We start from the raw sequence: 15,995 nt of genomic DNA on the forward strand, positions 1-15,995 counted from the left end.
TACAGGAATTCATTGAAAAACCAAGAAATTCATCTACGTTTTAACTATTATCCAATTAAAATTAAGTGCACTTGCATGTACGATAGCAGTGCCTTTAACAAAGCTACTAAGTGAAGCATTTCAATATATACTTATCACAACTTTCAGACCATTTCATTAAAGGGGCATGGACACAATTAGAGCTAAAAATTTTCAAATTTTATTTTTCTATTTTTAATGTTTGGAATGCTTAAATAAGGTATTCCTAATGTTTATGTCCAAAATCATGTTTAAAACAAAATGAAATGTGACAAATACTAGAAACTGTTTGTGTTTAGAATTAACTTGTAAATTAACAATAAAATCAGCTTGATATCTTGGAATCTATTACTAGTATACTTAACTTATGTAAACAAAAACATGACCAGCCTTGTATGTTACGTTTAATAATGAAATTCATGTACTATGTCAGGAAGCTGCAAAGTAAATTTAAACTTTTCTGGCCCAGTTTTTCTTGAGAAGAAGATTTTTTCAAGATTTTCCCTATATATTTGCATGTAAAACTTTGATTGGGCACCCTACCCAGAGGGGCCATGATTTTAACAAATCTGAATATGCACTGTCGGGAAACTGCAAATTTTAATTTTTCTGGCCCAGTGGTTCTCGAGATTTTCAAATGACCCCATCTTGTTTTTACACTTTCGTGATTATCTCTTTTTTGAAGGGGGTATGGCCCTTCCTTTGTACAAACTTGAAATCCCTTAACCCAAAGATGCATTTTGCCAAGTTTGGATGAAATTGACCCAGTGATTCTGAAGAGAAGTTGAGAATGTGAAAAGTTTACAGTCAGTCAGACAGACATGATCTGAAAAGGCTCACTTAAACTTTCAGCTCCGATGAGCTAAAAAGTGTCATAGAAAAATAACTAGGAAGAATTGTTTTAGTACATTAAAACTGATATCTCCCCTCCCATTTTCCATACTTTAAAAAAAAAAATTTCTTTTAAGGGATGGATCATCTTTTAAGTGGAAAATTAAGACTTACGGTACATAACATTCGCTTATTTGTAAATGAGCTTAAAAAAAGGAACAGTGTTGTGAACATATGACAGTAAATTAAACTTGCCAACATACCAAATATCAAAGGCCTAAATGTCAAAAGACAAAAAGTAATGATCTGGACAAAAAATGCTCCAAAAATTCTATTATTTGACATTTACATAAAAGGTCAAGGTCAGCAAAAATGGCACATGACAGTGTCTTATCATGGTATACCCACATACCAAATATCAAGGGCGTATGTCAAAAGACAAAAAAGTTAAACTTTGACAAACTTTGTATGAAAAGTGGAAGAAGAAGAATTCACAATAAAACAATTATGTCCCCCTTCTGGGAAGGGGAGACATAATAAAATGCAGAAAAATAATGTTCCCAAACAAACTTTGTTTGGGGAATGTAATTAGAAATCGTGAACCCAGGTAACATTCTAAAACTTCAAAGCTAGGTCCAGAGGAATGGTGGTGACAGCAACTTTCCCTATTTGAAATATTTGATAGAAGTTCTCATAGAAATAGAAATTAGTTATAGATTGTTTTTTTTTTTGGCTCCTCCCCTTTCCATGACTTCCTATAGGCCTGACCATGAAATGAATACAAGTGCATCCTACCTTTGAGGCAGTTTTAGAAATAATAGCCCTTCCGGGGAGAGCAAACAGTTTTTCCACACCACCAGTTTCCTTCCAGTGCATAAGTTTTTTAGTGGGTGGTGCGAGATCCAGAGTGGTGATTATGTCGGAGGTATCCGATAGCTGAAGCTTCATCGTTTCACTGGGAAACCCTTTCTGTTCATCAACGATCAGTTTCCTCTTCCTCTTCTTTTTCTCTGCGCCAGGAAACAGTGTGGCATCCAAGGGAGGTAATGCAAATGCTTCCTCTTCATTATTGATGAGTGTTGTTTGCTCTCCCGATGTCCCTGGGGCATTGTGAATCATGGTAGGTTCTGTTGCCGATGTTGTGTTGGTTGTTTCATTGTTCTGAGTATCCTTTGGTTCTACAGAATAGGACACTTTGTATTGCATGTAAAGAAATGTAAACTATATGTTTATTGAATTGAATTTTTTCTCTAATCCCACAAAGGTTGATTTAGTTTACCAAGATAATGAAGATGCAGTCAACAATCTCACATGCTTATTAAAAAAGATTCGTACTTGTATGCATTTTACTTCTATGAACAATTTCTAAATTCTATTTTACATATTCTCAAAACTTTACATCACATTTAAATATTCAGTTCAGTTTAAAGATTAAAATGTGGGAATAAAGTCAATTCATAGCTGTTAGGTCCAATGCCCTTCACATACACTAAAGATATACGGTAAATTTGCAACTTTGAATTATACTCTTGCTGCACTGCTTGAGCGAAAGAAAACCTAGGATTACATCCAAATAAAGCAGTCTTTCATCAAACAATGGCTCTGACAGTGGCAGACTATGTGAAGAATTTAATGTAGGACATTTCATACATACGATAGTTGAATATTGATTTAGCACAGTATCTGTCTTATTTTGTGCTTGCTAAATTACCACTGCAATTTTTAACTTGGAAAAACAAATAGGGCCAAAATTTAAAAATTCAAGTTGATTGGTGTTGGCAGCCTAGCCACTAAAATCGTTGTGGATCAAGGAATGTAATGGTGAAAGACGTGCACTTGTAAACTACTATACCATCTGGCTTTTGTGCTTCTACTGGAGCTGGCATGGAAACCTCCCCTACCGGTAAAGGAGCATCCTCAAACAGGCCTCCACCATTCATAAAGTCATTGCCTGTACAATAAAAAAAGAGACACTCTGTCAGTGCCACCAGACCAGAGGAAGATAAACAGGTAAAACACTTAAAGTCCAATACACAAATATGAAGTAGTTTATATGATAAATTATATATTCAAGTTGCAAGTTAAAGTTATGGATCACCAGAGTTTGCAAAAACTCTGTGATTTTGCTAATGGTTATTTTGCATCAATTTCACAAACTGATTTTTAGTGATTTATTTCCCTATAAAGTGAAAGTCATTATCAGCGTGATATAGTGTATCTTGTATGTCCGCCATTTTAGTTTGGAAAACAAAACCAGAATGAAATGGGTTTTAATGATCCATAATTTCCCTTTCAAAAACAGACATGTCGAAAATGGGCAGTCTGGTCTGTCATTTTTAAAGTAGACCTATACACGGCCTACGTCACAATCAAATTTAGTAAATGCGGAACCACGCGTACATTTTCCGAAATGTGGTATTTTAAAGACATCGGTTTGATTTTTACATGGCGATATGATTGTTCGATATTGATTCCTTCCAAGGCGTTCTTATCAGCTGTGGTCAAATGGTGTATTTAAAATTTTAAAAAGGGGGGGGGGGGGGGGGGGGATGTGTGTGTGTGTGTGTGTGTAAAGATGATTCAAGCTTTAGAAAAAAATCGGTTGGAGAACAGACAACATTTTGGCGGATGAGGGCAGCCGTGAAATACATTAACTATTTATGTATGTAAAGGTTTTACAATGATCCATGTTCAACATATGGAATTACGCGGACATCAGAAAGTCGGAGAAACGGATGGGAAAGAGGGACCAATTTATATTTCCACCAGCATCATAATATTATTTCTTTTGTGAGGATCCGGGTTAAAATAGGTCATCAGTATCCCATGCTTGTCGCAAGGGGACGGTCCTTTGGATGAGACCACAAAAACAGAGGACCCGTGTCACAGCAGGTGTGGCACGCTAAAAATCCCTACTCAAAGGCCGTCGGCGTCGAGCATAGGCCTAAGTTTTGCAGCCCTTCACCGGCAATGGTGACGTCTCCATATGAGTAAAAAAATTCTCGAGCGTAATAATTGCTAATTCAAAACTACGCAGTTGTTGAATCCAAATAATCATGAACAAATACATGGTAAGCTTGTGTAAAAATAAAAGTTCACACTTCGCTGTTCCAGTGACCACAGATATCGTAGTTGTGTTCACTGCTCCAATGTTGCAGATATTGACGCAAGTTTCAAAGAACGGCTGCAAATAATTTGTTTTATTTCACCGACCGTCATAAATTTGTCATTTTTTCCTCATCCCCTCTCCTTTTTTTCAAAATTATTGGGGCGGCATCTGTATAACACGATTAGTTCCTTATTGAGATTGCATCTACATAGATCGACATAAGTGTACGTGTACATGTACGTATGTCCAATTTATGTACATGCAAATTATTTCATGATAAAAGATATAACACACATTACACACATGCATTAATCATAATAGCAAAACTATCAAAATTTAGTTTGTTACTTTCGTTTTACATTCACATTGTGAATACCCTCTTCTAGAATGATTTGTTTTCAGATAAAATGTTAAATCTAATTGCAAACCAGATGTATCTATAATACTCATAGTTCAAATTATCATCCAAGGTTGTATATACTCAAATTTCACATGAAAATATGATAATGTTTTTTGGGGTGGGTGGGTGGGTGTACTTGTTATAGAGCTTATAGCTTTTAGTCGTATGAAAATATGATAATGTAATTCGAGATTGGGGGGGGGGGGGTGTACTTGTTATAGAGCTTATAGCTTTTAAAATGATACGTCAACATATGATTTTCTTATGCATATCCCTTTTCTGAGATAATAATCTGTAAAATTAGAAACAATTTATTCAAGGTTTAGTCCATAAAAATTGGGAAAAGACCAATATTGAAATTAAATGACATTTTCAACAGTATTTCTTTTAACATGTTTGGGCTCACAAAGTGTACATTATGAAAATAGTTATTCAAGTTTATTAAAATAAATGATAGCATATCACTGAATAATGGGTATATATTCTATGTTGCTTATTACAGCCCATTTGTTTTGGAAAAATAATTATTATTAAGAAAGATAAGGAGGAATACATTTTCAATAATGCTGATTATATGTGGATGGGGTACTTTTGAGAAGCAATAACAATGAAATTAGCATGTTAACATATATATTTTTATATTTTTCAATGTTTATCTATTACTGGTAAATCTATCTTATAAAGGCAATTTTTTCATGATTGAGTCCATTTTAGGCCGAGTATAGGTTTACCTTAATAAAGGACCAATTAAAAACATGTAGCCATCAGTCCTATTGGCCAACTAGGTTTTGTCAATTTGCATTGTATCTTTGTAGATTTTCTACAGACTGGGATCGTAATTTGCATTTTCTCACATGTTTAAAAGCACCAAGACGGTGACCTCATGGCCAATATGGTACACAACGGGGGCAAAGCCTGTTGCAAAATGCAAGCTCATTGTCTCCATGGGGAAAACATAAAGAGTCTGAATTTTTGTTTTTGTTGTAAACTTCTGTTCCTTCCAGACCAATTTGGTGAGATGTCACACAAATTGATGATGTTGCATCTGTTTTCGTGTGATAGAACGTGAGTAAACTGGTGACAAGTACATCATAATTTTGGAAAATCAGCATTACGGCAAATCTAACCACGATGATTAAATAAATTCAAAGATTAGAGTACAGAAATGGGTGTTGAACTATTAAAGTGGGGGTATTTTTCCAAGATGGTGACTTTTGTCCATGATACTACTTGCAGGGTCTGTCATTTAAACAATAAATAAATTACCAATAGGTGTTGACATCGATAGGGGTGCAACGATACGCTTGCCTCATGACACAATAAGTATCATGATAAAGACCTGACGTTATGATTCACAATATTTTTAAGATGCTATGAACAGTGGCGGATTTAAGGGGCGGGGGCGCGCAACACAGCCGACTTGTCTGTGTCTCTGTTTAGTCTGTGAAGATAAAATTAAAAAATTTTATGCACCCAAAAAAATCTCGATTTCAAAATGACTTGAAAGGGGATTTTTAAAAAAAGGATGATATTTTTATTTCATTCTCCACAATCTGGAAGACAAGCTCCTGTGAAAGAAACGTGATGACCTGCAGACTTTGAATTTTCTTTTTTGAAATGTTTTGAAATTCTTCCGGACTGACAGAAAATGACTGGTATTTAGTCCGTTTGATGTCTGAAATACTATTTCTCACTTTCAACATGCTTGCATAATAATTCAACCATTTAATTTCAATATAAACAAACTATTTTCCCCACAAATGCTGGGATATATGATTTTTCATAACTAAAGCATGAAATTGTTTGATAAAAACTGCAGTTTTACGTTTCAGATAATCTAATCCAGAAATGAAATGAATCAATTTTCCTGATCAGCATTTACATGTATCTTATACTTTGACCTTGCCACCCAATGTTTTCAATTTTGATCTATTTACTGTATGGAAAGTTTATTTACATACAATTTTTTAAAGTGATCAACAAAGCATAAAATCTTCAGGGTTTTCACTTCCTTTTCATTGAACAGGCCTATAAAGGATTTGAGGAGGCCCAAAAATTTTTGGGGGGTCTGAAAATCAGGACGCAAAATCCTGCATTCTGGCATATTCTGAGGGTAAATTTATTGTTTAAAATATGTGAAATTATATATCTTTTTTCCAGGTATTTCAGCAAAGTGCATAAAATATGACATTCAGTCGTCAGCATTCAAATTCAGACCTATAACAAAAAGTTTGTTTTCAAATAAAAATGAATCATGATCAATTAAGTCCCAGAAAAATTTGAAAATCAGGAACGCAAAATCCTGTATTATGGCCCATACTGAGGTTTAAAATATGTTTTATTTTTAACCTTTAGATCGCTTCGTTTGCTTGCTTTGGATTTGAAAATAGTCTTTAACTGTTCTTTTCATCACGGCCAGTTCTTCACGTTCATCTTTTAAGTTTTCTATCAGTGTTGTGGGTCAGCGTGGTACATTTGGGAAGATTCCCGTTCATTCAAAACGCAACATCGACTCGGAATTTACAGCCCATAAAAATCCTTCATAGATTATACACAATATTCGCAACCAATAAAAATCCGCGATACGTACCGCTTTCAACAACGAGGAAGCGATATGCACCGTCTATATTTAACTAGTAAACACAGTCTATTTTTAACTAATAAGTACTGGTTATTTTGATGAGAATAATAATTAACTTCAAGTTAAAAAAAAAAGATGCAATAATTTTTTTTTTTCAAACACGATTTGAACCGGCAACTTAGTTGTCTGAGGCGGTCAATTCGGCCGGTGGCCGGTTCCTAACGAAAACACTGAATCTTAAGGGGAAAAAAAGAAAGATGATTACTTTTTTCCATGTTGGACATGAAGACCAGCTATTACTGAACTTTTGTCGGACATTCACAGTTTTTGCCTACAAATCTGACAAAACCACCAAGTTTCACAAACTCAGGATCACTAAAACTATTATGAATAGAGAATACAAACATACAAATCACACAACCTCAAATGTAAACAGTTATACATAAGGCCAAGTAAAATTAATTAGTAGATTATCATTCCCGCCCGCCCCTCGAAAATCGCCCCGCCCCAATTTTTTTTATTTTTTAAAATTACGATTTCCAGATATTTTTATGTTCGGTCCGGTATCGTAAACATACTTTGTTTCACTTTGCCTATTAGAAACCCAAATACACATGTAATTATGATTTATAAAGCCTTTTCTCAATGAGAGAAGGCATTTTCGAGGTCAAGAATACCATGGCGAAAAATAAAAAATAAAATCCTCCCACCCGCCCCATTTTTTTGTGAAGTTTGAATGATAATCTACTAATTAATTCTACTTGGCCTAACATAAAAATCATTAATGACATCAAATTTCAAATACAACTTTAAAGGGACTGATTCACGATTTTACCCAAAATTTTGTTTTCACTTTTAATGATCAAAAACTACTGTCTAATGTGTTTGAAAGATTTCAAATGAAAATTAAGATTATACATCATCACAGAAGCTCATTTTAGAGAGATTATTATTTGTTTTGTAAAGAAAGATTGCGGTATGCTATTGTTGAAGAAATTTTCAAAAGAAATGGATATCGATCCAAGTATTATTATTTCTTTCACATTTCAAGCATTTCTGAGGTGAAATGTGTCATCTAAAAGTAAAAATTTGTGACTATGCAAAATTAAGATGCATTATATTACAAAATCAATATTTCACTTGTTTGTTTACATAAAAAGACTAAAGTCTTTGTTTACATAACACAGATTTAAGGCTAAAATATTGTTTTCATTCTTGCATTCAGAAGGTCAAAATTTTGGCTGTCAACATTAAATGAGTTTCTAATGTTTAACATCAAAAATGAAAAATAATTTTATCAAAAATTGTGAACCAGTCCCTTTAAAGCTTTTATTGTAACTGCAAGAATTAAGTTCTTTCATCTACAAACGTCTCTCAAATTAAACATAAACCACTAAAACCATATCATGACATTTCAGCTATTGTTCATGATATTCTTCCCTATTTCATTTTTTTTTTTGGATGTGTGTGTATGTGTGGTTGTTTGTAGGGCTGGGACGATTCAGGGTTAGCTCGATTCGGTTCGGTTTCGATTCAGAAAAGCATGGTTCGATTATTTTTGATTCAGTTCATGTTAGGTCCAATTTATCTAATGATAGCACAAAAATTAACAATTTTAATGAATAGCATATTTGATTTTATTTTATTAAAGTTACATAACTATATGTTGTCCTTTGTAAACATCATATCTATTTACAAGAGGCCCAAGGGCCTAGAATCGCTCTTCTGATAAATTGTACAACCCCACCATTTCTATTCTTAGCCTCTTAGTATTCTAAATCTTTAGTAAAATCCTAAGAATTCAAAAAAAGTAGGTCAATGTGACCTACTTTTTGGTTTACACATTTTGAGAACCCAAGAAATATCAACTGACAAAGTTTGATGATTTTAAACCAATTAGTATCTGAATATTGAAATATAGCTGTCAAATTCCAATCGTAGGTCATGGTGACCTACTTTTTGGTCAGCGAACTCCGAACATGCAAGACCCATCAACTGACAAAGTTTGATGACTGTAGGTCAAATAGTATCTGAAATATATAAATATAGCCGTCCAATTCCAAAAGTAGGTCAAGGTGACCTACTTTTTCGTCAACACCCTTCATACATGCAAGACCCAACAACTGACAAAGTTTGATGACTGTAGGTCAAATAGTATCTGAATTATATAAATATAGCCGTCCAATTCCAAAAGTAGGTCAAGGTGACCTACTTTTTGGTCAACACCCTTTGAACATGCAAGATGCATCAACTGACAAAGTTTGATGACTGTAGGTCAAATAGTATCTGAAATATATAAATATAGGTGTCCAATTCCAAAAGTAGGTCAAGTTGACCTACTTTTTGGTCGAAACCCTTCGAACATGCAAGACCCATCAACTGACAAAGTTTGATGACTGTAGGTCAAATAGTATCTGAAATATATAAATATAGCCGTCAAATTCCAAAAGTAGGTCAAGGTGACCTACTTTTTGGTCGACACACTCCGTTGACTCAAGATGCATCAACTGTCAAAGTTTGATGATTGTAGGTCAATTAGTGACTGAAATATATAAATATAACTGTCAAATGCCAAAAGAAGGTCACAGTGACCTACTTTTTGGTCGATACACTCCGAAGACTCAAGATGCATCAACTGACAAAGTTTGATGATTGTAGGTCAAATAGTGTCTGAAATATAGTAATTTAGCTGTCAAATACCAAAAGTAGGTCACGGTGACCTACTTTTTGGTCGACACAAACCGAAGACTGAAGACGCATCAACTGACGAAGTTTGATGATCCTAGATTTTACAGTGCCCAAAATATGCATCTAAAATTGAAAATGTGAAATTTGAATATCTGCAAAATTCAAAAAGGAGGTCACTGTGACCTACTGTTTTTATAAATATGTTTCAAGGCCTCAAGATGCATCAACTTACAAGATTTGATGATTCTAAACCTCTCGGTATTTGAAATAACAACTTAAAATATATCTATAAATGATAAGCCATAAAATTCAGAAAGTAGGTCACGGTGACCTATTTTTCAGTTGACGCATTTCAAGGTCCCATGATCCACCAACTGACAAGTTTTGATGATCATAGGCTTCAAAGTGTCCAAGATATGCATCAAAATTAATTTTAAAATAAATACCTGCAAAATTCAAAAAGTAGGTCACCGTGACCTACTTTTGAGACAACTTGACACAAGGTCCTAAGATGCATCAACTGTCAAAATTTGATGATCCTAGTCCTTATAATGACTAAAATATCTAAGATTTAAGGAATAATTTTTTTTTTTAAATTTAGGTCAACTTTGAAGTGACCTTGAGACCACGCCCTTTGCCCCAGGGTAATGCCTTGAACAATTTTTAATCTACAACATATCCTCATCCTTATGTGTAAGTTTGGTGATAATCTGCCCTGTGGTTCTTGAGAAGAAGATTTTTTAGCAACCACTACTTTTGTTTGTATTTTCCTGATTATCTCCCCTTGTTAAAGGGTCACATCCCTCTATTTAGTATGTATGAAAGCCCTTGGGCCAATGATACCCTGTAACAAATTTGAAAAAAATTGGCCAAGGGGTTCTTGAGTTATAGCCCTTTTTCTAAAAAGTTTACGCACACCGCACAAATGGTCATAGCATTAGCTCTTTGAGCCTTTGGCTCAGAAGAGCTAATAATCGCATTGTATAACTTTAGAGAAAAAAGAAAACACTGACAGTCTATTAAAATTTGTTATATTAATGTGCTGCATAAGTTTTGGATTATTAAACAAATCTAGAGTGAATCTAAAATGTATATGATATTGTTTTCATATGTAAAAATTCAACAATTCTATCAATTGAGAGTCTTTGAAAATCTCTCCTTTTTTGATTTACTTCTCTCATATTAACTGTCAAATCTGTGTCATTACCTATGATGTTGATTTCGCTCCACCACTGACAGAAATGCTATATGCCATGTAAAGATAAACTGCAATGATCTTACGGACCATATTCTGTTGGTATCTGAGTGGTGAAAATGCTAACTCTCAACACAGTAGTGATTTAAATCCCTGTTGCATAAAAAACACATGTTCTGCACATCACTCGGACGCCATATTTGTTGTTTTGGTGTATGTAAAATCTAAACCGAACCGAAATCCGGAATTTGTAATCGGTGCATCGAATTGAAATTGAATGGTATGAATTGCGGTGCACTGAAATTTTTGGTGCACCGCACAGCCCTAGTTGTTTCTGTATGTATGTTTTGGATATTGGGGTGCTGATTTAACAGAAAACTGTATTTTGTCAACAATGTCATCGTTATGTGATGTGATAATATACAATGGGGACCAAGACGTATGTGTGTGTTGATGTTAACCTTTTCCCCTACAAATCTGTTAATTTATAAAACCATGACGGTGTTATTTACAGAAAATGTGAAAATCATAATTCATGAAATTAATCCCATTACAGTATTCTTCCCATCAATAACATCAGATTGATGTTGCTTGATCAAGACAAGATCACAAGGTTGGATGAAAATCTAAATCTAATCAATGGGGAGGGGGGGTGTTCTTTGGAACAAATTAACTTTTATATGCATGTTTAATGACTATATGTGAATATACAGTGGAAAATATATATAAAGTGTTATTAGTACTTTATAAATGATTTCATCATAATTAGTTTGAAAGGGGTTGGTGGTCCTTGATGAAAACTATATGAATCTAAATTTTTGGGAGACATTGAACATTTCATCTTGCCCTTTAGATATCTGATTTTTTTCTAATTTTCTTTTGCTACCATCTTCAACAAATGACACATTTTCTTCTGTGAAATGAAGATAATGGTCTGTCACATTTCTCTGAAGGATTAACAATCCTTTGCTTACCAAAGAATTCTTGATCGACTCCACCTCCAAATCCCCCATCATCATCATCATCATCATCATGTTCATGGTCGTCATCTTTATTCATTAAACAAACCAACCATTAACAATTCAAACTCAACACAACAAAAAGAAATTCAAAACAAGAGCTACTGTGATTAATGCTCACTAATAATACCCCCCACTTACCCCAATCTCCCAAAGGGTGTTGTTAATAGGTATATATTACCTCTTTCCGGAGTGTAAAAATATGGTATGCCTTTGTAGAAGAAAATGGAAGATATAGTCCGAACACAAATCCATAGCATAACCTATAATTTTGACCTTGAGATCAAAGGTCAAGGTCATAAAGAGGTCACCAATGTACATGACAGTCTCATGGTGATCCACCCATGTCTTATGGTATGACTATGTCAAAACCCTATAATCAATTTTGACCTTTTGGTCAAAGTTCAAGGTCATATAGAGGTCATGAAGGTACCTGACAATCGGATCACGCGCTCGTCTTTTTCCGTAACCGGTAAGAAGACTCGGACGTGGATAGGCGCAAGAATTGCATCAAATCGATGCATTTCTTCGCAGGAAGCGCGCCCGTGGATGAGAGTTAAAAGGCCAGAACCAAATCCCTGAATAATATGTTATTTATATTTTCACCACAGATTCAGTTTTGGTATCATTAACATCTTATTCACTCTAATACATAACATGTAAGTGGAAATTGATAGTGGTACAATACCTTAGATGTGTATAATATCTTAGATGCATTTGAAAGTTCACGTGTCATAGTGTAACGTACGACTGTGACGTCATAGTTACGTTTATGTATACGTAACAACCAACTCTGATGGCGTCGATTCACATACGTTTGCGGTTACGGAAATAGCCGAGTAGTTATGATCGGGTACCTGACACATCGTCTCATGGTGATACACTCATGCGTCAAATATAGCATGCCTATGTCAAAGAACAAAAAAGTCATGGCCCTGACACGAATCCATTGTAAAAACCTTTAATTTTGACCTTGAGGTCAAGGTCATATGGAGGTCAAGAAGGTACATAACACATTGTATCATGGTGATACACTCATGTGTCAAATATGGTATGCCTATGTCAAAAGAACAAAGAAGTTATGGCCCGGACACGAATCCATTGTAAAAAAAACCCACCCCATTAATTTTGACCTTGAGGTCAAGGTCATATAGGTCATGAAGGTACTCGACACATCGTCTCATGGTGATCCACCTGTGTGCCAAATATGGTATGCCTAAGTCAAAGAACAAAGAAGTTATGGCCCGGACACGTATCTGCACACAGACAGACGGACAGACAGAGTGATTAGGTCATGAAGGTACTCGACACATCGTCTCATGGTGATCCACCTGTGTGCCAAATATGGTATGCCTAAGTCAAAGAACAAAGAAGTTATGGCCCGGACACGTATCTGCACACAGACAGACGGACAGACAGAGTGATTCCTATATACCCACCTGTACTTTGTTCGGGGGGTATAATAAATGAACACTCAATTTAACTGTTCAAGAATGGCAAATCAGAGTTTGGTTTTTACCTATTATTGGCATAAAATGAACAGAACAGAACACGAACTTGATTAAAATCCAAGAACAAACGAAAGACACTAACCCATGAATCCACCATCAACAGCCCCTCCAAAGTCGTCATTTTCTACAGTGGGATTTAAATCCACATCCATCGGCTTCTCAGAGGTGTGTTCATTTAACGTTTTCTCATCGGGTTCAACCGGTCGTATGCTGCTGCGATTGGTGTACAAGGAATCATCAATTCCAGAGGCATCTCTCAAAATTTCTCTGTCATCAAACCCAACATCTCCTGAAAAAGAGGTGAAACAGCACATTGACTTCCTTACTTAATTAAAGGAATCCACACAGAAAAAAAAATATATACATGTATGTATCTAATATTTCGAAAATTCATAAATTTTGTAAAGGGTGAGTGCAATGAAAACAAAATGCCAAAGTTAATAATCTTATGAATTTTAATTATGTGAAAAAAATAGTTATTAAATTTTTCTCAAGTTCCATTTAATGATCATGAAAAACAAAAACCCTGATGGTTAATTCACATTTTAAACTGGTACAGGAGACAATAACTGCAACACCACAAGAGTCTATGCTATTGTTGAAAATGAATTTGGTCCATTTCATGAATCAATTGGCAACACGACAGGGAAATATCCACGGTAAAGTAGATAATAGTCAGTGTTTGGATATTTCAATGCACTAAATACCAGCTCCCAGGGTAAAGAAATACTTAACAATTTGTTTTCCACACATTTTATTAAAGCGAGGAAACTTTTAAAAAATAAGAATGACAAGCTGTTTGATTTCCACTCGTTGGCATACACTATTACATCTCCTTTTGCCGTAAACGACTTGCATCTGGTTACTTTAAATACCCATCTTAATGCAACAAAATTTATTCTTTGTTTAGAATTAATTATTTCCGCAAAAATATTCACTGAAAATCACTGCAAAGTATGTGTTAAGATTACCGCTTTGTCAAAATTTTTGCTGCATTTCTCCCCTAATTTTCAGGCCCAAAGTAGGGGGTGCATATCAAACCACTGTGGATTATATTCAACAGAATATGGTACAAAGTATCTCCCCTATGGAAGGAGCATAGCCCTTGGTTTGAACACACTTGAATCCCTTCACCCAAGAATGATTTGCACCAAGTTTGAATGAAATTGGCCGAGTGATTCTTAAAAAGTTTTTAAAAGATGAAACATATTTTTAATTCTTGATTATCTCCACTTCAACTAGCGCATGGCACTTCATTTGATCAATCTTGGCTGAAATTAGCCCCGTGGTTCTGGAGAAGTAAAAAATATTAACAGTTTAGAGACAAATTGCGTTTTGACTCCCGTTCTGTATGTCGCAAGTATTTCAAAACATCAACAGTTAAGTTTTCCAACTTAGAAGTACAGATTTCTTTTTCGAATGGAAGTACAAATTTTGAAATCATGGCTATAGCCGATCATGAGAAAATTAATCTCTGTACTTTGCATACATTACTTTGAAACTGTTCCTTTATACAATGGTTTTGCTCAAGTGAGCTATTTTGATAATTTTTTGTCCAGTGTCAGTCCGTACATCAATCTGTCTGTAAACTGCAACACACAGACTGAAAAGATCTAAGTGTACCGCTGTGCACTTATTTTAGTAAGTGTATATTTATTTATGGTGGGCGGGCAGAGTATACATAAAATAAACCCAATTTTCAAGATGATTCTGTGAAATGGATCTCCCTTCTGCATTTCTAATACAGAAATTGCAAAGTAAACCATCCATTAGTAAATTAGAGTGACCAGCCTCTTCTTCAAGAAACCAATCCTTTCTTTTTCTATCATGTCTTTCATTTTAAATTCCTGGGACAGTGTGATCTCAATTAGTTATTCTTTTCAGAAGGAATTTTAGAATTTTTGAAATCGGTTGATATGTCGATACCGACTTTTTCTGAATGTAAATGAAAATGTTGACCTCAAAGCACAAATTGAAATCCTGGATTTTCACATCTATTCAAAGAACCCAATGATTTGTTTTCAGTTACTAGTATTACAAGAAACAGTACTCACATTTCGCAAAAACATGCAATGCCTATATCTTGCAGAAATAGTTTTGAGGACAAGTGATTTAAAGGATCAAATAGTTGTGGATACCTTCCATGTAACAATTACCAAGAAAACAAAGATACGGATGCCTTCCGTTATAAAACTTCTTACCTCCAAATATGTTCTTTAACATTAAAATTAATATAAAAATTGATATCTGATTTTTAAGACCATGAAAAACTCCACCTAAATGAAAATAATAAAACATTACTAAAGATATTCTGGTATCTAATTATAAGATATAAATCATCAAATTCTGATTTTATTGTCTTCAAATGATAGACCTTTAATTACTAGGATCATTCTGGCTCTGCCCTGGAACTAAAACCCAGCCCTACCCCTGGGATAATGAAATTTACAATTTTGATAAATGACTCTCTCTCTTTCAAAATATCCATTTAGTTTCAATTTAGTATCAATAAGTTTTATTTAAATATTATACACATGAGGCCAAATAAAAAAAATATGTGTGTTTACGGTAGTCCGACCGACCCTATTTTGTAGCTGTCGACCCATGACTTCTTTATTGACAAAATCGGCAAAAAAATAATAA

At 34.6% G+C, this 15,995-nt stretch overlaps 1 protein-coding gene across 1 annotated transcript in view; it reads right to left on the reverse strand.

The window, feature by feature from the left end:
- The window catches only part of LOC125683331 (double-strand-break repair protein rad21 homolog), a 38,504-nt gene that overhangs the window by 7,260 nt on the left and 15,249 nt on the right, over nt 1–15,995 (reverse strand). Inside the window, exons 5-8 of the mRNA XM_048924375.2 lie at nt 13,435–13,641; nt 11,797–11,871; nt 2,702–2,800; nt 1,645–2,027 (exon numbers count right to left, since the gene is read on the reverse strand). Of these exons, the coding sequence (XP_048780332.1) occupies nt 1,645–2,027; nt 2,702–2,800; nt 11,797–11,871; nt 13,435–13,641 (764 nt within the window). The remainder of the gene's footprint in view (nt 1–1,644; nt 2,028–2,701; nt 2,801–11,796; nt 11,872–13,434; nt 13,642–15,995) is intronic.

The sequence above is a fragment of the Ostrea edulis genome, chromosome 6 (assembly GCF_947568905.1).
Source record: "Ostrea edulis chromosome 6, xbOstEdul1.1, whole genome shotgun sequence".
In the NCBI taxonomy this organism is placed as follows: Eukaryota; Metazoa; Mollusca; class Bivalvia; order Ostreida; family Ostreidae; genus Ostrea; species Ostrea edulis.